A 25,038-nucleotide genomic window follows, 5' to 3' on the forward strand; every position below is an offset into this window, starting at 1 on the left:
GAAGAAAAACCACATGATCATCTCAATAGATGCAGAGAAAGCTTTTGACAAAATTCAACACCCATTTATGATAAAAACCCTGCAGAAAGTAGGCATAGAGGGAACTTTCCTCAACATAATAAAGGCCATATATGACAAGCCCATAGCAAACATCATCCTCAATGGTGAAAAACTGAAAGCATTTCCACTAAGATCAGGAACAAGACAAGGTTGCCCACTCTCACCACTCTTATTCAACATAGTTTTGGAAGTTTTAGCCACAGCAATCAGAGAAGAAAAGGAAATAAAAGGAATCCAAATCGGAAAAGAAGAAGTAAAGCTGTCACTGTTTGCAGATGACATGATCCTATACATAGAGAATCCTAAAGATGCTACCAGAAAACTACTAGAGCTAATCAATGAATTTGGTAAAGTGGCAGGATACAAAATTAATGCACAGAAATCTCTGGCATTCCTATATACTAATGATGACAAATCTGAAAGTGAAATCAAGAAAACACTCCCATTTACCATTGCAACAAAAAGAATAAAATATCTAGGAATAAACCTACCTAAGGAGACAAAAGACCTGTATGCAGAAATTTATAAGACACTGATGAAAGAAATTAAAGATGATACAAATAGATGGAGAGATATACCATGTTCTTGGATTGGAAGAATCAACATTGTGAAAATGACTTTACTACCCAAAGCAATCTATAGATTCAATGCAATCCCTATCAAACTACCACTGGCATTTTTCACAGAACTAGAACAAAAAATTTCGCAATTTGTATGAAAACACAAAAGACCCCGAATAGCCAAAGCAATCTTGAGAACGAAAAAAGGAACTGGAGGAATCAGGCTCCCTGACTTCAGACTATATTACAAAGCTACAGTTATCAAGACGGTATGGTACTGGCACAAAAACAGAAAGATAGATCAATGGAACAGGATAGAAAGCCCAGAGATAAACCCATGCACATATGGACACCTTATCTTTGATAAAGGTGGCAGGAATGTACAGTGGAGAAAGGACAGCCTCTTCAATAAGTGGTGCTGGGAAAACTGGGCAGGTACATGTAAAAGTATGAGATTAGATCACTCCCTAACACCATACACAAAAATAAGCTCAAAATGGATTAAAGACCTAAATATAAGGCCAGAAACTATCAAACTCTTAGAGGAAAACATAGGCAGAACACTCTATGACATAAATCACAGCAAGATCCTTTCTGACCCACCTCCTAGAGTAATGGAAATAAAAACAAAAATAAACAAATGGGACCTAATGAAACTTCAAAGCTTTTGCACAGCAAAGGAAACCATAAACAAGACCAAAAGACAACCCTCAGAATGGGAGAAAATATTTGCAAATGAAGTAACCGACAAAGGATTAATCTCCAAAATTTACAAGCAGCTCATGCAGCTCAATAACAAAAAAACAAACAACCCAATCCAAAAATGGGCAGAAGACCTAAATAGACATTTCTCCAAAGAAGATATACAGACTGCCAACAAACACATGAAAGAATGCTCAACATCATTAATCATTAGAGAAATGCAAATCAAAACTACAATGAGATATCATCTCACACCAGTCAGAATGGCCATCATCAAAAAATCTAGAAACAATAAATGCTGGAGAGGGTGTGGAGAAAAGGGAACACTCCTGCACTGCTGGTGGGAATGTGAATTGGTTCAGCCACTATGGAGAACAGTATGGAGGTTCCTTAAAAAGCTACAAATAGAACTACCATATGACCCAGCAATCCCACTACTGGGCATATACCCTGAGAAAACCGAAATTCAAAAAGAGTCATGTACCAAAATGTTCATTGCAGCTCTATTTACAATAGCCCGGAGATGGAAACAACCTAAGTGCCCATCATCGGATGAATGGATAAAGAAGATGTGGCACATATATACAATGGAATATTACTCAGCCATAAAAAGAAACGAAATTGAGCTATTTGTAATGAGGTGGATAGACCTAGAGTCTGTCATACAGAGTGAAGTAAGTCAGAAAGAAAAAGACAAATACCGTATGCTAACACATATATATGGAATTTAAGAAAAAAAAATGTCATGAAGAACCTAGGGGTAAGGCAGGAATAAAGACGCAGACCTCCTAGAGAATGGACTTGAGGTTATGGGGAGGGGGAAGGGTGAGCTGTGACAGGGCAAGAGAGAGTCATGGGCATATACACACTAACAAACGTAGTAAGGTAGATAGCTAGTGGGAAGCAGCCGCATGGCACAGGGATATTGGCTCGGTGCTTTGTGACAGACTGGAGGGGTGGGATAGGGAGGGTGGGAGGGAGGGAGACGCAACAGGGAAGACATATGGGAACATATGTTTATGTATGACTGATTCACTTTGTTATAAAGCAGAAACTAACACACCATTGTAAAGCAATTATACCCCAATAAAGATGTTAAAAAAAAAAACTGATAGCATGTATCCATAACAACATGATTTCATATTAAAGTCTCAAACATAAGTTTTATTTTAGATCGATAAATAAACAATAAACCATGGTTAGCCAAATCACAGTTCTCCCTCCTGGCTAACAAAGTTTATTTCCTTTCTACTTTTCATAAAGGCTACTGCCTCTCAATATATTTTCCAAAAAAAATTCAACTCTTTCTATTCCAATTTTATTCTGGTTCACAGAGACCTCAAAAAAAAGGAGAGAAAGAAAGAGAGAGAGAAAAAAGGAGAAGGAGGAAGAGGAAGAGGGGGAGAAGGAAAAAGAAATGCATTGGCTTAAATTTCCCACTCAAGTTTCTTGATGAGATGTGATCTGGTTTCAAACTCGTCATCCAAAAGCTGTTAGGCAAAGCTGGCATGTACTCAGGACCAGCTCAATATAGACTCGTGATACAAAATGAGAGTGACTGTGTCTCTTGGATGGGTTAAACTAAGAAAAAATAGATTATGTGCTAATATTTACAATACTTTTTTACTATAGATTATTAAAAAATGTAGTTAGATTTCATTCACACTGTAAAAAATTTTCACCTGAATGATACTAATCCATTTACTTGTCCATTCTTATGCAAATCTCCCTTCCTCTTTATAGCCTACTTATGGTATGAACAATGTTCATGAGATTTTCATGAAAAAATCTTGTACAACAAAAGGATGCCTGGATAAGTACATATACATCGTAAAGAAATTATGAAAATGACAAATTGAAAACACATGACCATTCCACATTTTACTTGGTGACATTAAAAGGAACAGCATTACAAGGAAAAAAAAAAACACAACTTATTGTAGGTCTTTCAACTGTTCTATTCGGAGTGGAATTGAGAGGAAAAACAGGCAATTAGGATCTCTCCATTGGCATCCCATATCCGCTTGGGCTACATGCATACAAGAGAACATGATCCAATTTCATTTGTTTGCTGGTACACTTTACAGTATCATTTAAAAACCAACATGATTTCTGCCAGGAGTTTAAACACACTTGATCATCAGAGAGAAGCAACAAGAGACTCATGCAGAAAAAGCAATTATCCCAGTGGGGACACGTGGCTCTCCACACAGCTTGGTGAGCTGTCAGCTGAGAACACAGGCCTGGGAGAATCGCTGCCTAAGACTATGGCAGCTGCATTTCTCTGTGATTTTCATTTCTCCGACTAAACTTCTCATTTCTTCCTCATAGCGATTTATAAATTGGTAGTTGGCTCTTTGCTGCCACAGAAGCACACCCAGGATAATTCGATATAGACTATATCAGGAAGAGCTGTTTTGCTAATTGCAGGCAAGTGGGAGCCACCCTGCAGAGAGGCATAGTTAGTTAAAGGGAGAGGATGATTTTCTTTGTGAAGGTATAAATTGTTACCTTTCTATCTATCTAGTTTATATCACCGGAGGATCTCGCCATGAATCCTAATTTTAACAAGGAATAATAGAAAAAAGAAGCCCAGTCTCCTTAAAAGACACCGATTTTGCTTGCTTAAGCGTGGCTCAAAGTCAATATGAAGACTTGGGTTTGGCATTTTCTCTTGAGCACCCATTTTCTTGAACCAGTCAACCGGGAAAGCCATCTCCAATTTATCGTATTCTAAACCAGGGGCAGACAACTGCCGAATACTGGTGAAATGGAGAGCAGATGAAACAGTGAGGGCTTTTAGCTAATTCCCCAGGTATCTTGTTCCCAAGTCATTAAGATCAGAACCCAAAAGTGAATCCTATAAAAAGGAGGCAATATAAAGAGTGGCTTGGGAAGAAAATAGCCTTTGCTAGCTATCCCCCCAAAGTAAGTCAGTCAATTGATCTTTACCTCTGAAAATTCTACGTATTTCATGGTAGTATTCTGCATACATATGAGAAATTAATTTAGTTCCTAGCCATTAAAGTTAATGTATTGGTTCCTTCACAGGTCTCATGAAACAATGTCCTGCTGTTTTAAAGGTAAAAACAAAGTCTTATGGGCAATTTTCACTTTCCTACGAAACCAGGATTGCTTTTTATCACCTCTTCCAACCATCTGGCTCTAATTCTGAATTTACATACAGTCACTGTTGGGACAGCCTGAAATAAAAATCTATGAAGGAATTATGACTATACTCTAGAAATAAAGTTGACAAATGCTCATCATATTTGAGGGGAGAAAAGCTCATTTTCAAACACTTGGCTCTTTTGAGTTACAAGCGGACCAGCTGAAAATACTTTTCAAATAGTAAATCTTTTTTCTTCACCATGGGTTCTTATGCTCAGTTCTTTTCTCCAATTTTGGTCCAGTGTGAGAATTTCCCTCACCACCAAACGCATTGCTCAGATAATGCCTTTTCCAGAGACACTATTTTGTTACTCTTGAAATTTAAATTCACTTATATTATGAAGAAGACATAAACCATGGCAGACAAAGTCAAACCAAGGCTGAGTATATAAGGGATTCTTGGATTCAGAAATGCAGGATGACTTTATGTAAATGAAGTACAGAAATTAACTAAGGAGAATTGCTTTATGGAAACATATTTGTAACTTGCAAAAATGAAAAAGCAATAAAAGCATTTAATACTGTTTATTAAGATTCTATACAAGTACGAAGATCCCTAAAGTAGCTACAAATTGAAATAAACACTCATTCCCATTCTGTGGTATTTTAATCTAAGAGAGTCAAAGGAGAACAAGAGACTTGCAAGTGACGGGCTTAATTGATTAATCAGAGTCAAGGCTCATCAGACAGGGTCGGTCAGAGATTCAATATCCATACGGTCAGTTGCTTCACTCTCTTTTATTGATCACAAGACTCTTCTGGAACCTAGCTCTCTTATTTGGCAAATGTGTGCTGCATTTCATAAGGGACAGATGATAAGATAAAAGACGATAACCCCCTCTCCTCCACCACTGCACATGGTAAAACAAATGAAAATATATCTACAAACTACCTAAGAGAAAACAAGTAGGCTAATTTACACATGTAAGGAAGAGAATACAATCTTGGGAAGAAAGGTTTGAGCTAGGGCTTAAATGAACTCTTTTTGGTGGGTTACATTAACCTTCAGAATTATCCACATGTACTTCTATTTCCTGAGAACTAATGGTTAACTTGTGGACAAATAAATCAAAATAAATGCATCCTGGCCCTTATATTCTATAGTTATCTGTGAAAACAAAAGAGAAAATGTCTACCTGAAGAGTATTTCAGACACCATTTGGAATGATACTTGTTTGTGACAATCCTTCTCAGCCATAAATGGTTCGGTTCCTGAGTCAAGACAAAAACATACTGAACAGAAAATGTAGTGCAAAAAGTATTAATGCTGTTAAGGACCTCAGTGTTTTGGATTGCTCCTAACCCTAAGGCTATGAGTTGTAACATTTGAACTTTGATTTGAAATTCAGAATTTTGTGAATCCTAGGTTGCTTCCATACAAACCTAAATAGGAGGTTTCAGGATTGAGTAGAGGGAAAGGTTTTGGTGTTAGTGATATCAGTCAGTGGGAAAATGAAGGCACAAGATAAAGTCAATACGAAACAAAAACAAAAACAAACAAATAAAAAACTCGATCTTATTCTTCTTGCTTCTCTCTATATAAAATATAAGTTCTGCAATGGCAAGGAGTTTGTTGTATCTCTAGAATCTTGCTCAACACCCACATAGAAAGTACACTATCAGATTTTTCAAGATCTGAGATGTAGGATACATGAAATTCTTTGACTTCAGTCATCATCTCTTCATAAAAAGGCTTGATATTTTAGAATTTATGTTAGAAGTACACTCTTTTCTACTGTCTTGTGGAAGACAAATTCAAATTCTGATGACTTCACACAAAAGTAATAAATACATTTAAATTTTCTAATGTTTCAGTAGGAGTTTTAAATGACTTAACAACTGGAAAAACCTGAAAAAAATTATGTCCTAAGTGTAAAATGCTTCTGGCAGTTTTTTCCACAAACACATGAAAAATACATCAGTGAACCTGTGGTAAATTTCGTAAATGTACTACTGTATTTAAACAACAATCTGGAATACCATTACTGTTGTGATTAATGAGAACCATGACGCGGCAACATGTGCTGTGTATATGACATTGCTGCATGCATCATCTTTCATTTTTACAACAGTCTCACAGGTGAGGTATATTTTTCTATTTGGGGATGAGAAAACTAATGCTCAGAGAATATCAGAAACTTGCTCCAGATCATTTAGTAAGTGATTGGAGTTCATTCTACATAAATCCGAAGTAAAGTTTACATAGTGCACTTTCTTTTGGACAGAAAACAAGAGCTCATGTTTTCTGTGCTTCTCATGCCACAAACTGCAAATTGGCAATGTCTTGTATAGATTGCGAGAACCAACGGCTTGGCGAAGAAATAGGTGCTATTGGTGGACCTCCCTGAGTCCGTTAGATTGATGGCCTTCCATCTATTACACTCCATGTTTAAACCTGAGTGATTGGGATAGCCAATCTAATTGCCATGAATCCATCTAGCTGCCAGTGGAAAAGATGTGCATGTTTACATTTCATATATGCATGTGCTCTTTGCAGGCGAAATCTAGTTAGGTAGATATCTTAACGTTAGTTCCTATACAGAGGAATAGCTCTTCTTTCCCCATATAAATATGTACTTATTACTATGGTATATTTAAAATTTGAACAGTATTTGTAAGGTTTCCTAATAAAGATGAGAAAATCTGACATGATCTTTTATAAGCATGATGTACGTAGCAATATGGTGATGTGATGTATCTAGGAGAGAGAAGAGTGACACCATGAATGTTAAAAGGCAAAGAAATAATGGATTCCTTAGTAAATTACACTTTATCCACTCAAGGAGACAGAGTCCATTATTTTCAACCCGTATTATACAGATTGAGTTCACCTGCTTTTGAAATTTTCCCATACAAGATGATGCTCTTAAAGGTGACTTAGACATGAGGCTTTTCCTAGTGTGATCAGCCTTTAAAGCTTCGTGATCACCTAGATTTGTAAGATTTAAGAAGAGAAAACCTGTGCCATCTGTTAGTAATTTTGTTAATGCACACCGGATTATTTTACAAGTGTATGATTTATCATATTATCAAATTCTTTGGGCTTAAGGAGATAAAAATTGAAGTGGTCAGATATTACCAACAGAGTATTAGTACTTTTAAAACAACTCACCTTTAGACAAAAGAAATGCAGAATCAGCATTAGATTAGAGAAGACATCAGCCTCAGCATAAGATTTGGGATTATTTTTGGAGAGAGCTTCTTTAAAAGTGACAATATGAACAAGATGGAGAAATAGATAAAACCAATTTTAGCCAATTGTAAACTATGAAAAGGAAATCCCAACCCCTTTGCTCAGATTAAAAATAATTTTAAATTTAAAGGCTTAAAATAATTTCTTTGATTTCTGCATTTTGAACTATGTTTTAAGGAAAGAATCCTGTACAATCAAATGCACTTTTGAATCTACTACTTTGCTTTTAAAGATTACAATTCATTCTTCCTGTGGTAAACAGAAAAATAAAATTATGTCTGGCCCATCATGAGCAAACACCAAAATCACAAGCATTTAGAAAAGTCAACTTTTTAAAAACAGAATTTATGAAAAAGTACTCTGATATGACATAACTTTTCTCCAGATTATAGGCAAGATTTATAAGCAAGGTTTTAAATAAATTTTAAAACTGTATCTTTAGAGAAACATTTCAGCCGTGATTAATAGAACATTGAAAATAAAATAAACTGGTTGGAACACCATCCTTGAAACCACAGAAGATTGTACCTTTAATTTGGCAAACTACTTTAACCTATAATTAAACAAAGTGCTCCCAGACAGTAGTAAAATTCCACTAGTCCTTGGCTATTTGGAAAAATGTAATGGCCTGATCAAATATATCAAAGTGCTTGGAAAGTGAAGAAACCCAGCTGCTTGAGTGAGCCTGCATTATAAGCAAAAAACAAATGGGACAACAACATTTGTAAGTCAGCTATCTAAGTTAATCAGCAATTCCTATTATGAGCTCTGTCTCTGACCATGTGTGTTCATTCTGTAGAGTTATAATACTTCTGGTAGTATACTGTATTGATAATTACTTTGAATTATGAGCTATAACTCTTTCTTAGCTGTTTACTCTAATTTCTGAGACACTTTCTGCTTTCTGGAAGATCTCCTCTGACCGAAGGATCATGGACGCTGAACAGCAGTGTACATCCACAGCAGGTTTTGGCCCAGTGAATTTCAGGAGTTGGCAGAATTCCATACCGAAGGTGGCTTAGGCAGATCTGCCAGGCACTCCTGAAACTAACATTTGGGTGGGACTAGATTTTGGGAAAATATTCAAAACTGTTTTGGAGGAAACATATTTGGGAAAAAAAATTCAGAAGGCCAGAATCATCTTGAGAGATTTAAAAGAGTACTGACAGTCAACATTAATACAAAGCTGTATAAAAAAAATCTACATTGTACAATACCAAACTGTTCAAGAGTATTCTGATTTTTCACATATGTTAGGACTTTTACTCATATGGAAGTTCATTACACTTCTCAGAGGAAAATTCAAAGTTGAATTATAGTATATTGTTTCCTGAAGTCACCAAAGATTATTTGTTAAACTAGACAATATTTTATCTGGCACTCTTTAGCCTCTGCTACTTTATCTCTGCATCCAACCGTACTTGCACCCTCTCTGCGGTACTTGAGTCATTTTATATGGACTTACAAGGATTTTATTAGGAATTACAACTAGGTGTCTCAAGGGACCCAGACAAAAATGGGCATGCAGACTATAAATTACAGAGGCCCCTAAAAGTATATGGCATCCAGAAGGAGACTCATATATTTGTACACTTAAAAAAAACTGATTGAAACAGGATATACCATTTTTATCAGCGTTTTTTGTTTGCTTGCTTTGTTTTGTCCACTAAATAATACAAAAGCGTTCTTTTCCATTCTGAACTTAAAAATCTCTGGTCTCTTACCTCTCCAAGTTATTAATATCAATGCAGAATGAACATTAACTGAAAATCATGACAGCACTACTTAAAATAACACCTTACAATAAGGCAGTTATTGTGAGTCTTCAAAACACTCTCACTGCTCTGGTTTGATTCTCATTATGAGCCTAATAAATAGGGAAGATATTATTAGCTTAGTATGTTCAACAATTAAAGGATGTGACCAAGGTCTAGTTATTAATGCAGTTTCAAAAAAGGAGCTTCAGACTTTCCCAAGATGGCCATAAGTTAACCTTAACTTAGTATTTAAATTGCTGTAATTTATTTTTATTTATTGGATGAAATCCTGAGGCAATCTCAGATAATCAATCACTTAAGATGAATTTAGATATGTTCTTAAAAACATAATTGATAAAGCAAAAATGCATACAGAATTATTAATCAGCGTGACACAAGGCCATGTTTGTACCCAGTGGATAAATAATTGAAAATAATAAGGGAAAATATAGAAAATAATACTTTCTTTTTTTCTTTATTTATTTTTCCTTATTTATTCATTTATTTATTCTTGGCTGCATTGGGTCTTCGTTGCTGAGTGCAGGCTTTTCTCTACTTGTGGCAAGCAGGGGCTACTCTTCATTGCGGTGCCTGGGCTTCTCATTGCAGTGGCTTCTCTTATTGCAGAGCACGGGCTCTAGGCACGTGCGCTCAGTAGTTGCAGCACACGGGCTCTGGAGCGCAGGCTCAGTAGTTGTGGAGCACAGGATTAGTTGCTCCGTGGCATGTGGGATCTTCCCGGACCAGGGCTCAAACCCATGTCCCCTGCACTGGCAGGCGGATTCTTAACCACTGTGCCACCAGGGAAGCCCAAAATAATACTTTCTATAACTGGTACTAAGATAAGAAATACTGAATTTAGGACCAAAACAAGTAGCAAAATTGTATGAAATGAGTCCAGTAAAACACTTTACCTGTGGATTTTTTGTTAGGAAACATCTTAAATTTAAGTGTTGTTTGAGAAGGGGTGATCAGGTCTAGTTCGTCATGGGAAAATCAGAACAGGCATTGAGAGGTCTGGCTCTTATTCCTGACTCACGATACAGATCCATTAAGTGACTCAGGGCAAATCTACTCCCCTGGCTTCCCTTTCTTTCTTAAAAATGAAGGGACTTGCCTATTTACCATCTCTCCTCAGCTCCATCTCTAAGATTCTGTAGGTATCTGTAAGTCACACTTACAGAAATATATTTACTCACATAATTAACCTGTATAATATCTCTTCCTTCTCTTGCTGATAAGGCAGTGAAAAAACGTGCTTTAGAAAAAACTAAATGGTATGGATGATACATCCTTTCCAATTTATAAGGGAATAAGAAAGTAAATATATAAGTGCATATGGAAATAGAATCAAGTATGTTCACATTAGCAACTTTTCAGTTCTGAGTATACTAGAAGACATTATTATGATTTATATTTCATTCATTTAATATTTGCTCAAGAAATATGTATTGAGCTCCAACCACAAGACAGAGGGAATACGGCTGGCCTTTATGTGTCATGTATATTCAATGAGTAATATATAAGTAATGATTTGCCATAGATTAAAAGAGAAATATTTAGCAAAAGGAAAAGGAACAGATAATAGGAAGTCAAATCTAGTGTGGAAGTGCAGAGTAGGGTTTTGCAGAAGGCTCCTCTGAAGAATTTGCCTTTAAGTTGGAACTTGAAAATGAGTGAGCTAGACAAAGACGGTGTAGGTGTCAAAACATTCCAGGCAGAGGGAATTGGATACGCAAAGACTTTCATAATTCGGTACTGCAAACTCTTAGTATCCAAGCTTTTAAATGAACGTCTAACACACAAATAATTAAAATCTAGAGAGCAATAATCAAATAAATACTCACTGGAATTATATTTATAACTATTGTCATCTAAACTAATTTGTGTGCGAGAACTGAGAAGGCCTTAGTTTATTAAAATCCTTTCAAAAGAGTACTTGGGCTTCACAGGTAGGCCTGAGATGCTTGGCTTTCTCTTTTCTAGTTTCAGCATCCAAACAGGATGAGTGTATGTTTAATTATTTAAATAGAATTACAAGTTTCTGAAAAGGTTCAGGATGTTCCTTAGGAAGATAAACCAGCCTTTCTCAACCAGTGAACCTCATCTGAATCACAGCATTTCTCAATTCCCCTGAGAATTGTACACAACTAGGACTGTTCTAGATGCATGGGAGAAAAGTCAATCTATTACACAGAGTGGATGCCTTAGGGCATTAGGGCTTAATTCTCTTGTGGAACCCCCAGTTGATTATTGCATTTCACAGTAGGGGTGAACATAGGATTTTAAATTAGTTTCTTAATATCAATATTAGTCTGAAAACTTTACTTACGCATAATATTCACCTGCACTAAATACTCATGGTGATTCTGTAGAAACTGATTTTCTCACAGTTGTAAATCAGTATAAATAGAAATTTAGATGAGACAAATGCTGGGTCTGTTTTCATATACATATATGGTCTTCTTGTTAATTCAGAAAAGTTGAAATTGCTGTGGCATAAACAGTTCCTGATTTTCCTTTTCCGTCAAGTTATTGATTGCTAAATTTACCCAGAGTTCAGGCAGGTACAACAATAATCACCAGAATACTGATTACTAATACGTACAGAGTGTGTCACCATTTAAAACGACATATAACATGTATTTCCTCACTGGATTCCCACAAGGACACTGTAAACCAATATAGGTATTATTAGACAATTAATTTCACAGATGGATATGATGAAATTTATAGAGATCAAACGTCCATAAAATCATGCATATAGGTTTTAAAACATTGTCTTACAATATATGAAACTGTTTAATTTTACTAATACTGTATTTCAATGACTAAATTTGAAAATTAAGTATGATAGGATATAAATTTACTTTTTAACTCATTTCTTCAGTCTCATGATTCATATTATAGATTCATATTAACTTATATTTAAATCATGAATAAAATTTTTATTCTTTAAAAAAGAATTTTTATTCTTTAAAACATCATGAATAAAATTTTTATTCTTTAAAAAAGATGATATATAATATGCATGACTCTTTACGTAAGATGGGCAGAAAAAAATTCTGGTTCAATACACCAGTTTCCTTTGACCTTCACACAACAGAACTACATATTTATTTTTCAGGAACACAAATTTAACTTCTCAGGGAAAAGGGGCTCTATGACATCAGCTGCATTAAGCATGTTGATTTCCTGTAGGGGAGCAGAGGGGAAAAGGAAGCAACGGACATTGAACAATGAAAGAAGTTGGAAGACCAGAGGAAAGCACTAATCGAAGGAAGGGAGGAGAAGCAGATGGCTTAGGAAGGAGACATGTGGGAATTGGGGGGAAAGGAAGTAATTGGCAAGGAGAGGGCTGAATGCCAAATTTATGAAGGATCTGGAGGACACTGGGGATTTGGATGGGATGTGAGTCAGCTGCTTTTTACCAAAATATCACACCAACAAGGGAAATCAAAGAAGCCTACAAAGACACACAGGAAGCAGAAAAGGACTTGAAAAAGAACTGATGACATATTGCATTCTAACAGTTGTACCCCTTAGCATGAGGAATGGGAGGTGTTAAATCATTTTTTATGTATAACTGAATTTTTCTCCTAACTTCACTAATGATTTTCAAGTCTTTAACTTGCTTATGAAAGAAATGACATAGATACAACTCTTCTATTTAAACTACATTTTATTTACCTTGTATGAATGAAATTTCTCATTCATATATAAATCAATTCATTTAAACCATCTAGGCTTAGGGTGACCAACTGTCTCAGTTTTCCCAGAACCAAGGGTTATTTTTCTGGGACTAGGGGTTTTCAGTGCTAACACCAGGACAGTTCCCTGCAAACCAGGATGGCTGGTCATCCCATCTAAGTAAAAACCTTAAGAAAAGGCTACTAAATTAACCTTTGCTCATCATGTTAAAACACATAGATGCTGTGAAATCTTTTCCACATTTTCAAAGAAGAATGAATAAAGTCTCAATATGGTTATTTGATAAGTAGATGGAATTGACAATAAAATGGTTTCTGGACTATGGATTTGATAGAAATAAATAGCTTATAATGAAAGTATTTCTTTATAATCTAAATTATTTTTTCTATTAAGTAACAAGAAAATCTATGAGACATATAAAACATTTTGTAGCATGCTGCTTTGAAGACAGGTAGGAAAAAAATTAAAAATTCAAGACACAGCTTATCTCAAAGAATAATACAAGTCATTCAAAAATGTTTATGTCACAAAGCCACATACAAAAAAGATGGGAAAAGCATGCATTGTTCATCCCTAAATTTTAGCTTAGAAGCTAAGAATTTAGGGCTTCCCTGTGGTGCAGTGGTTAAGGATCCACCTGCCAATGCAGGGGACATGGGTTCAAGCCCTGGTCCAGGAAAATCCCACATACTGGGGAGCAACTAAGCCCGTGCGCCACAACTACTGAGCCTACACTCTAGAGCCCGCACGCCACAACTACTGAAGCCTGTGCACCTAGAGCCCGTGCTCCACAACAAGAGAAGCCACCGCAATGAGAAGCCCACGCACCGCAACGAAGAGTAGCCCCCGCTCACCGCAACTAGAGAAAGCCCGCACACAGCAATGAAGACCCAACACAGCCCAAAATAAAAATAAATAAATCTTTTTTAAAAAGCTGAGTTTCGAACATGAAAAGAATGTCTTTTAAGCTCTTCTTTTAAATACTAAAATGAAATAATTCAGGATAAATGACGGTGAAAGGTTACTTTGAAGAAACTTACTCTGGAATTTCAGAATTGAGTCCAGGCAGATCTTACCATTTACATTGTACTGTTACTATATTAGTTTTTACAATATTTTATTGTATTTATATGAAATTGTGAAGCTACTACATCAATATTTTCTTTGACTTAATTATCCATTTATTTATGTAATGTCTCATAATTGCTTAATTTTTCAGCAATAACTTTTGACGTGTGTACAGCTGATGGTATTAGAACCTAGCTAATCCACAATTTGGACAATTAACTGTAAAGTACAGTCAGTTAAGTCATTCTCTGACTCATTCCCTTTTAATATAAGTCCTTCTTTCCCTAAATGCCAAATGGCAAACAGTCATTTATCATCCTCTTTAGATAATCTCCTAAAATCTTTTGAGGTAAGACCTCTAGTGTCCAGAATAAATAATTTTAGTTTATCTGAACTATAACCTTTGGTCGAACTTGACCATTTCTGTGCCATAGTTTGTGAAACTACCAAACTTCAAATTTTATAGATCTTTGTTATGTTACAGTTTTTATTACTGGACATAATATGGACTAATTCTCAAATGTACCAAGCTTAGTTTCAAAACCACTATAACCTCCACTGTGTGAACTAATCTCTCCAGACCCTTACAAACTCAAAGGCAATATTTCACAACGGAAACTAAGAGTTACGGCCATTCTGAGTTGAAATTTGCATTGATAGCAAATCAGAGTCTTTAATATATGCAGCAAAATCTATAGGACCTATAGAAAATGTTGTCAGTAAAACAAAAGGCAGGTGTCCCCGCAGTCAACTGGAGTTAACCACTGCACTAGTGAAATTTTAGTATCTGTGTGACAGGGTCAGGATAAAATGGGTCAATATATATAAAGTGCTTAGAATTGGACCTGGCACATAGTAAGTGCTACATTAAGGGTTTAATATCAATATCCTCTTCCTCCTCTTCTTATCCATAAGACTGAATTGACAGGTATAAGTGTGCCATAATGGAAAGAAAATAGCTTATTCATTGAGTTTTAAAGGGGATTAAATGAGATAATATTACGTTTCTGGTACATGACAGGTGCTCAATACACAATAGCTATTGTTATTACTATGGTAGAGTAGTAAATTGTTGGTGTCCCTACAACAACCATTTCTAAAACTCCACACATTTGTTTGAAAAACTTCAGATTGAAAAAAATAGAGTGGTGTTTTTTCAGTTTGTTTTCATGATAGACTTAAGCACAAGAGCTGTAACATTCCAGAAGAGCTGTAACATAAATATTTATTGCATATTTACTATGTCCCATGTACTGAGGATTTACTATTATTCCTATAAATATTAATTTATCAATCCAAGTCCAAAGATTTAATTCCCAGTCATAAATCATCAGATCTCATATACAAATACATATAACTGTCATTTTGTTTTGTTAAAATAATGGTATCAATTTGCTATACCAATTTATCATATGTCGAAGTAAACCATATAGTTGATCTTGTCTCATTAGTACCACCTAGGTACTATTGGATACCTTAATACATTTAACTTATGAATACATTTGTTTTTATGCTTATAAATGAATTAAGTAAGTTTTATTTAAATCTTCCGTGAGAGATGGGCTATTTCCTTCTGTCTTTATGCCTGCAATTCCTGTAGCTACCACCAGGAGCATTTTCTTTTTGTAGAGAGCCAATACAAAAGATATGGGGTGGGGGCTTCCCTGGTGGAGCGGTGGTTGAGAGTCCGCCTGCCGATGCAGGGGACGTGGGTTCGTGCCCCGGTCCGGGAGGATCCTGCGTGCCGCGGAGCGGCTGGGCCCGTGAGCCGTGGCCGCTGGACCTGCGCGTCCGGAGCCTGTGCTCCGCAGCAGGAGGGGCCGCGGCAGTGAGAGGCCCGCGTACCGCAAAAAAAAAAAAAGATATGGGAAACTGATGCCTCAGACATTCTGCAATTGTGTGACCCCCCCAAAACTAGCCTGATTTTTAACACACTTAACTCTTCGCCAAGGTAACAATATTAAAACTACCCAGGTCTACAAATATAAAATAAATGGCAAATTTTTTAATAAGCTTAATACCATTTCACAATGTTTTGACATTAGTAAATTTCTCTTCTCTCTTTATCAATGATGATTGACTCCATTCAAAAACCCAAAATCATGCTAAAATTTTTCTTGGGCATTTTTGGGTCTAGTTGTCAGCTTTTATTCAACATAATTCTGTAATTGACAATCTTTATACATACTTCAGATCTTCTGTAATCTAGGAAATTATTTGCGATATGTACTTTCAACTGTATTTATCTTTTTCTTTAATTCAAGGGCAATTTTAGTTTTTTAACTGAACACAAATTTTTTTCTCAATATTTGGTATTAGTTGTTTTCTCCAACCTTAACATTCTCAGTTTTTCACTCATACAAAATAATCTTGACTTTAAGTACAATATTTCCAAAATGTAATGAAATAAACTCTATATATCATTTTTTATAAAGTACATTGAAATGTTATTCTACATCAAAAAGAAGTCTTTGGTCCTCTGATTCATCTCTATGAGAAAAATTCATTTATTAATAATAATGGTTATGACTATGTCTCAGACATATGAAGTAAACCTATTTAATCCAGCCTGCCAGTTAAACTACTTATATTCTCATGCTAAATACACTAAGGTTTAGAAAAAAAAGAACGAACACTAGAGACAAACATCATCTAAGGCCTCCTTCAAATTATTCTAAGAAATACACGCCAAAAAAGTTCTAAAAGATTCTCCTCTCAGGCAGGAAAATAAGAAAATGCTTTTTATATTTTCCTGCATTATAATCATCATAGATCTAAAATTTGGCTTAGAATACAGGTCAGTGTAAAAAGAAGTGACTTAAGAACATGAAAAAAATACAGGTGCAGCTACAATTCAATTACATATTTTCCTTTTTTGTAGGGTGTGGCTTTGTTCTCACAGCTGGGAGAGTTGTACTTTACATTTTCAACAAAGAAAGCCACCACATCAAAGAACTCTAGAAATTCCTATAGCCAAAACTGTAGCAATAACCATGCAATCTTCACTTGTCTTTCATAAAGATATTATGTGCTTTAATCTCTTGTTTGTCTGTACTCAACACATTTGGCAAAGTACTTTAACAATAGAAATGAAAACAGTCATTCAAAAACAAAGCTCAGGAAAGAAGAATCACATAAAATATCTAATAACCAACTTCTCTTAAGAATTTACTTTGAATTTTTGAAAAAAAAATTAGAAATAACATCAGGCATTCTGTTTCTGTTTTAAGTTTTTGTTTTAATTACTCAATTTTAGTTTTGCCTAAAGGAAGAAATCCAACAAAAACAATTATGATTTAAATAAGAGCAGTAATTTTGTATCCAAACTGCTGATTTTTAATCTATTCATTTCCCTGTATGTATAGATGTGTTTTATCAGTTTAACAGTCATAATTTACACAAAACACACAGATGGTCTTAGAAACAGTAAAAGTTTCAGACATTACAACTTCCTGGCATACGGAACACTATCATGGATCATCATTTTGACAGCATTTAAATGATTTTAAAATTATTTATACATTAACATCTTGGCATCGTTTCATTGTCTATACAATTCTAACGTGTCTGATTTCAATCTTTCCAATTTCTCTTGTACCAGTTCAGTGAGTTTTAACCCCACTCCCTGAAACTGCTCTTGTCAAGGTCATTAATGACTGACCAAGTTGTCAATTCCAGTGGTCAATTCTCAATTCTTACATTACTTGATCTACTGGTTGCAATTGATTCAGTCATTGCCACGTCCTTAAAGCACTATCTCCAGGTGGCTGCCCTTCTAGTTAGCCTCCTTTCTTTCTGACTGCTCCCTTTCAGTCTCCACTGCTCTTTTGCCTCCCCCCCTGCCCACAGAGCTAAAGACTGGATCTCTCTTCCTTTCTATGTATAATCACTCCCTTGGTGATTTCAGTCTCCTGTTTTTAAATAATATGTACATGCTGATGACTCCCATATTCATTAAGATAGGCTACATTAGTCTGTGCTAGAAAATTCTCTATGATTTAATACAACAAAAATTTCTCATTCATTCTACATGTCCACCATGGGAAGACAGAGGTATGGGGTGGAAAGTTCTACTACACCTAACTCAGGGACCCAGGCTCTTTGGGTGTCCTGGAACATGTGTCCTCCTTGGTTGCCACCTGATAAAGAGAGAGAGCGCTGGAAGCTCACCCACTAGTATTTAACGTCTTTAATTTTCACTCATGGCTCATGAAGCTGAACCAGTGAAATTGCCCCGTGACAAGGAAGCTGGGAAGTGTTTCATCTGCCCAGAAGGAAGGGAGGGCTGTATGGTAATGAGTACTTGTTATGTCTACCACAACTCAAATTTTTCTCCAGCCTCAACCTCAACTCTGAATTTCTGACTCATGTTTCCAACTGCCTATTTGACACATATTTGGATATCTAATAAGAATTTCAAAATTACAGTGTCTAAAACTGAGTTCCTGATACTTCCCATCCCAAATCTTCCCTTTTTACAATTAATGGCATCTCGACCTTTTCAGTTGCTCAGACCAATGGATTAAGGTAATCCTTCTCTTTTTCTCACAAGCCACATCCAATCTCTTAGCAAATTCTGTCTGCAATTGCTTCACAGCAGATCCAGAATATAACCTCTCCTCTTCAAACTACCTCCTAAGAGAGTGGTCCAAACCACCGTTTCCCCTTTGCCTGGATTACTGCAAAAACTCCCACTGTGCTCTCCACGTCAGCTATTATCGCCCTTCACTGTGTACTGCAGAGCATGGAGGATTCTGCTGAGAAAACTCTGATGCTTTACACCTTGCTTCGAGGAAAAGCCAAACTATTTACAATGTCTACTAGGTCCTAGACAGTCTGGCTAGTTTTGGGGGTTTTAAAAAAATTTTTATTGGAGTACAGTTGATTTACAATGTTGTGTTAGTTTCTTCTGTACAGCACAGTGAATCAGTTATACATTTACACATATCCACTCTTTTTTAGACTCTTTTCCCATATAGGTCATTACAGAGTATTGAGTAGTGTTCCCTGTGCTATACAGTAGGTCCTTATAAGTTATCTATTTCATATATAGTAGTGTGCATCTGTCAATCCCAATCTCCCAATTTCTCCCTCCCCACCTTTCCCCCCGGTAACCATAAGATTGTTTTCTACATCTGTGACTATTTCTGTTTTGTAAATAAGTTCACTTGTACCATTCTTTTAGATTCCACATGTAAGCGGTATCATACGATATTTGTCCTTCTCTGTCTGACTCACTTCACTGAGTATGACAGTCTCTAGGTCCATCCATGTTGCTCCAGATGTGATTATTTTGTTCTTTCTTGTGGCTGAATACCGTCTGGCTAGCTGTCACCCCCGATGCTATCTCCAACAAATCTCCCCTTGCTCACTCTGCTACTCTGCTCCATCCACACTGACCATTCTGCCTGTTTATATTTTTTGAATGGTAGAGGTACACCCTGCCTTAGGGTCTTTGAACTTACTATTTTGTGTGAACACTCTTTATCCAGATACCTATCTAGTTCCTTCCCTTAATTTTTTCACATCTTTATGTGGAGCATTTCTGGTCATTTCTATTTAAAATTGGAATTCTACCCCAATCTTTATTAATCTATCACTTCATTACTTTTTATAGGACTTATTATAGTCTAATATACTATATGTTATACTATCTATTTTGGTTTTATCTGTATAAGTAACCACAGAATATAAACTCCAGAAGGGCATTCACTGATTTTTGTTTAATGCTGCATCTCCAATGCTGAGAATTTTATCATTAATTTGTATTAAACACAAATAGGTAATCGGGAAAGACATGAGGGAGGAGATGGATAATAATGGTTTCAATGAGTTTGAATTATTAGGGTAGGAAAATGTAAATTACAGATAATGGTCATCAAACGACTTAAAATAGTTTTTAAAGGGAAAAACATTATCTTAATTGTGCATAAGTCTAAAAGGAATCTGTTATCACTAACAGGAGAAGCATTTGGTCCCAGAATCTCTACTCCTCTGTTCCCTTAACTCTATTTCCCCGAGTCAATATTTCCAAATAGAGTTCACTTTGCTATGTGGCTCGTCAGCATCTCCTAAAAGTACAGCTAGGTCCTTATCACTCCAATTCCTAGACTTAATCATTTGACAGACTCATTCTAATTCGGATCAATGCAGGAAAAATGCTTGATTTTCTTTCAAGGTCTCTAAATCCCTGTCCACCACAACCTTCTCTCTTTCTTTTTTTTCCTCACTATTTAATTTTCATGCTAATCTGCTAGCTGGTTATTCAGAAACAGTGCAAGCATTTATTAGGATTATGTGGTCTGTGTTATAATTTTGTTCTTCTACAACTTTAGCAGTGACCTTTGCCTTACACACACATTCTCCTGGGAAACATTAAATCTTGGCTCATAAATTCACAATAGATAGACAGTATGTGCAGAACAAAGAAAACAGAAAAGGGGAATGTTGTACAATCATAGAATCAATGAGAGCTGGTTTACTTAGGTACTTTAGTTAACACCTTACAAGATAGAAAAAGCAAAGAAGCCTCAGAATCGCTGCTGTCAGAAGAAAACGCATCATTACTTACTACAGACAGCATACTTCTCTACTCACATCACAGCAGAAATTTGAAATCCAGTAATCTAGTCACACTATTTTATTCTGGAATGAGATCAATCCATCATTAACCATCATTCAGAATGAGATTTGATTTTTCAGAAATGATATCAAACTCTACAGAACAGAAAATCAATTTAAAAAGGAGAAAGAGATAAAAATTCTGAAGGGATTTCCTTCTGGAAATATACTGTATTTCTGAATTCTATTTATAATTTTTTTACTATACCATCTAGAAATGTGATACGCCCTGAGTGATGCAAATAATTATGTCATACACAAAAGTGTTAACTCTAAGACATTGACATAGAAATTAAAGTCTTCTTTTACTGAATAGCAAACTAAACAACATGCATTTTCTTCACTTATTTTTATGTCAACACAAGGAGAACTGAAATATATTTATTTTAAAAGAAGAATTGAAAATGGGAGTTAATGCAATCCTGTATTTGCAAGCACCTACTTTTTTCTCTTTTTCTTTCGTGAAGATATACACAGTTGGATTTTAAATGTCCCCCACCGCTGGCTTAAATACTTACAGTTATTCTTTCATCTTTATCATCCAGTGGAGAGCCATCTTTTCTCCACGAAATGGTGGGCTCCGGATGGCCTCGTGGAGGCTGGCATTCCATCACTGCAGGCTCTCCCACAGCCACCATGACATCGGAAGGGTTTTGTCTGAAGTCATCCCGTAGTACTGCAGGCACAAGATTAAATCATTACACTCAACGGTGAAATATACAGTCCTTATCTCTGAACTTCAGCGAAGGAGACATTTATTATAGTAAACGACTACTAACAGCTATCTCAGTACATCTTGGAAAATCTATATCTACTTACAGACATATGCAATTTAATAATGATATCTGGCCTTAAGCACACGACAGGGATAATTTGATATTCTTCACAGGCCAGTGGGCAAGTGTTTTTTGCTGCCTAGTGCCCTCACAGTTAGCATTTGGTTTATCTCTAACTTGCACTTCTCTGTCTACTGCCTACAGTTTCTCATCCATGTGCTAATGAATATAACCAAACCCTCCTTTTACTTACATGACACGTTGGGATGATGCTTTCTGTTATTAAATGGATTACACATGCATACAAGCAAAAATATTAAAAGTAAAAATAGGGCTTCCCTGGTGGCGCAGTGGTTGAGAGTCCACCTGCCGATGCAGGGGACGCGGGTTCGTGCCCCAGTCCAGAAAGATCCCACATGCCGCGGAGCGGCTGGGCCCGTGAGCCATGGCCGCTGGGCCTGCGCGTCCGGAGCCTGTGCTCCGCAACGGGAGAGGTTACAGCAGTGAGAGGCCCGCGTACCACAAAAAAAAAAAAAAAAAAAAAAAAAAAAAATATATATATATATACATATATATATATATATACATATATATATATATATATATATATATATACTTCCAAGCATGCATTTGACTGAGGTATTTTAAAGATATTTCAAACTAGTGTATAACAGTATATAGTCACTATAATTTAAATATGTCCATTACAAAAACTTTAGACATACTTGCAAAGTGACTAAATTCAAAACACTGTCTGTTTTTCCATTATCACTGAGTGAGGGGCAGTGTTAAAAGGCACCAGTGATGATGACAGCATTGCTACCAACCATGTCACTTTGTATGTTCTGTACTTTTTATTTTTTGTGGATTTGGTGAGGAGTACACATTACTTCATTTAAATCTCAAACCTGCTCAGAATAAGAGATATTATTAACCCCATTTATATTATTAAACATAATTTTTTAGAGGAGGAAACAATTCATTACTATAATCCTAACTGGATACTAATATAATACTAACATACTGAGAACCAGTATTATTCACTTTGCGATTATTGGAATAAAATGTAGAAAATAAATCAAACATGTATTTCGAAAATAGTTAATACAGTATAATTGTCTTCAGTATTTTGTTAACACCAAGAAATCATGAATTATTTGGCATCAATTAGCCTTAAATCACAGCTCTGTTGTTTACGAGGTAGGTAATCTCGAACACATTACTTAATACCTCTGTTTCCATATTTACAAAGCAGGAATGGAAATACACACTTCAATACAAAATCTAAAAATGTTAGTTACCTTTCTCCCACCCCATTTTCCCCCAGTGTGTAATAAAAGGTGAACAATTTTAGTAATCTAATTTGATACTTAATATGCTCATTGGTATGTTAAGTGCACAGATTCGAAGTGATAAATATTTATCTTTAAAAATCTATTGAATTAAATATTTGATACTACAATTTTGTACTGGAATGAATGTCTTTCCATTTCAATGGCATTTAAAAATACTGTCATGGATGAAGTACTACAATGAAAAAAAAACTTACGATTTCAAAAGTCACCCTTAAATTTTGGTTTCAAAACCCCAAATAAGCTTAGAGACTTACAAAATACTATACTTTTCTCTTACAATTCTCCACTTTTCCTTCCTCTATGCCAGTTAAGTGTGTGCATACATCTGAGTAAGCCTTAATATCCACTCAACAAAACCACTTTTTAATCTACATATTACAACAACTTGGGCACAATATGACAGTATTAACACTTGGAAAATACCGCTTCAAACAGGAGATGTCTGTCCTCATTTTTGGAAAGAACAGTAAAAGGAAAAAGCAAAGGAGATATGATCACACCACACTGTTGTAAGTCTAACGCCATAGACACACTATTTACTAATAAAATACACAGACACAAAGATAAGCCTTGCTGAACTGAAAACTGCAGCTACTGTTAGCACATTATAAAAGAACAGAGTACGAAGACTTCCACTATTTATGAATTTACACTACTATTAGGTATTAAGAATACACCACAAATAAAATGTAAGGTTTATAGAAAAAGCAAATGAACTGACCTTAACAAACAGTATGTGCTTTTGCTAGATCACATTATTAATCTAAGATAACACCTCTGAAAATTTTTAACACCCTCGAAACATGCAGAAGTGAAATACTTTTCAAATTAAAATAAATAATTTGCACCACTGTTCTGTTTGGTGAGCTTAAAACCAACTTGGTAACACTATATCTTATTTACAAATTGAGATATCTCAAATAAACCAATGAAGAATAAAATGTCTTTCAAAAATATCAAAGGTCTAAGTCAGATAAATCAAGGGTTTTTTTTTTCTTTTCCATTTACTATGTTATTTGGGTTTTTACAGTATATAATGAAAAGCTAACAAAATGTAATCCATTAAAGATTGCTGCTTAGATAATGCTCATGTAATTATTTTTGCAGCTGTGAAACACAGAACTCTAGCATTGCTTATGGCGACAGGCAACCTTGCATAAAGTTATGAATTTAAGATTTTTTTCTCTCTTCTATAAAAGCAACTCTTTTTCTTACTTGCCTTGAACATTTCCTTTTGGGGAAAAAATAGTATGTGTCACATTATAAAATGATATGAACTTCTGGTTAAACTATCCAATTTTTTTAATTCATATGTATATTTAAGAAATTAAAATAAAAATTGAATTCAAATGACTGGCAGCGTCTTGCAGAAAAAACGATGGTATCCATAAATAATCTCAAACACAGATCCTTTAAAAGAAAATCTCTCCTTTTCTTCTGTAACATGTCTACTAATCAAAGTATATTCTCAAATGTTTCTTGATTTGAATAGTATGAAATTCTAAAATATGGAACTAACTTTTGAAAAGATTTAATATTAATTTGATAACATATATAATGTATCCAAGTAGACACCACCTAAAAAGGTTGTTAAACCACAGTTCATCCTAATATCATATTTCTTCCATATTTATGTAATTGTTTCATGTTTACAGGTTGGTGCATGTAATCTGGCTCAACTGCTTTTCACTTTTTTTTCATTCTGTTCAATTAGAAAAAAAAAACATAAGCTTCATTGAATCTGAATCTCCTGAAGTTTTTGGTCTAAAAAAAAATGGCCAACTAAAGTTTATCCTTTAAAACAAAACATATAATCATTTGTCTTTCTGAAAAACCATACATCAATTTTAATACAGTTCTCAGAATAAGTAAATTTGCTTTCAGAAAAGGATTCTAAAATTCAGTGCTGACTTTGCAACCTATTTGGGTAATATTGAAAAGACAAGGGACAAAGTGAAAAAATACGTTAAATGGAAACTTTCAAATGTTATGGAGATTTTAGTATTTGTAACACACTCTTTAAAAGCATTGTGGGAAATTTTAGAACTGAATGAAACATAAAGT

The 25,038-nt window shown here is 35.3% G+C and overlaps 1 protein-coding gene across 1 annotated transcript in view; it reads right to left on the minus strand.

Annotated features, from left to right (window-relative positions):
- Positions 1-21,517, minus strand: part of ROBO1 (roundabout guidance receptor 1) — a 146,913-nt gene extending 125,396 nt beyond the window's left edge. Inside the window, exon 1 of the mRNA XM_060010477.1 lies at positions 21,362-21,517. Coding sequence (XP_059866460.1) covers positions 21,362-21,481 — 120 coding nt within the window. The 5' untranslated portion in view covers positions 21,482-21,517. The remainder of the gene's footprint in view (positions 1-21,361) is intronic.
- Positions 21,518-25,038: the final 3,521 nt, after the last annotated feature.

This window comes from Delphinus delphis, chromosome 4 (assembly GCF_949987515.2).
Source record: "Delphinus delphis chromosome 4, mDelDel1.2, whole genome shotgun sequence".
Lineage (NCBI taxonomy): Eukaryota > Metazoa > Chordata > Mammalia > Artiodactyla > Delphinidae > Delphinus > Delphinus delphis.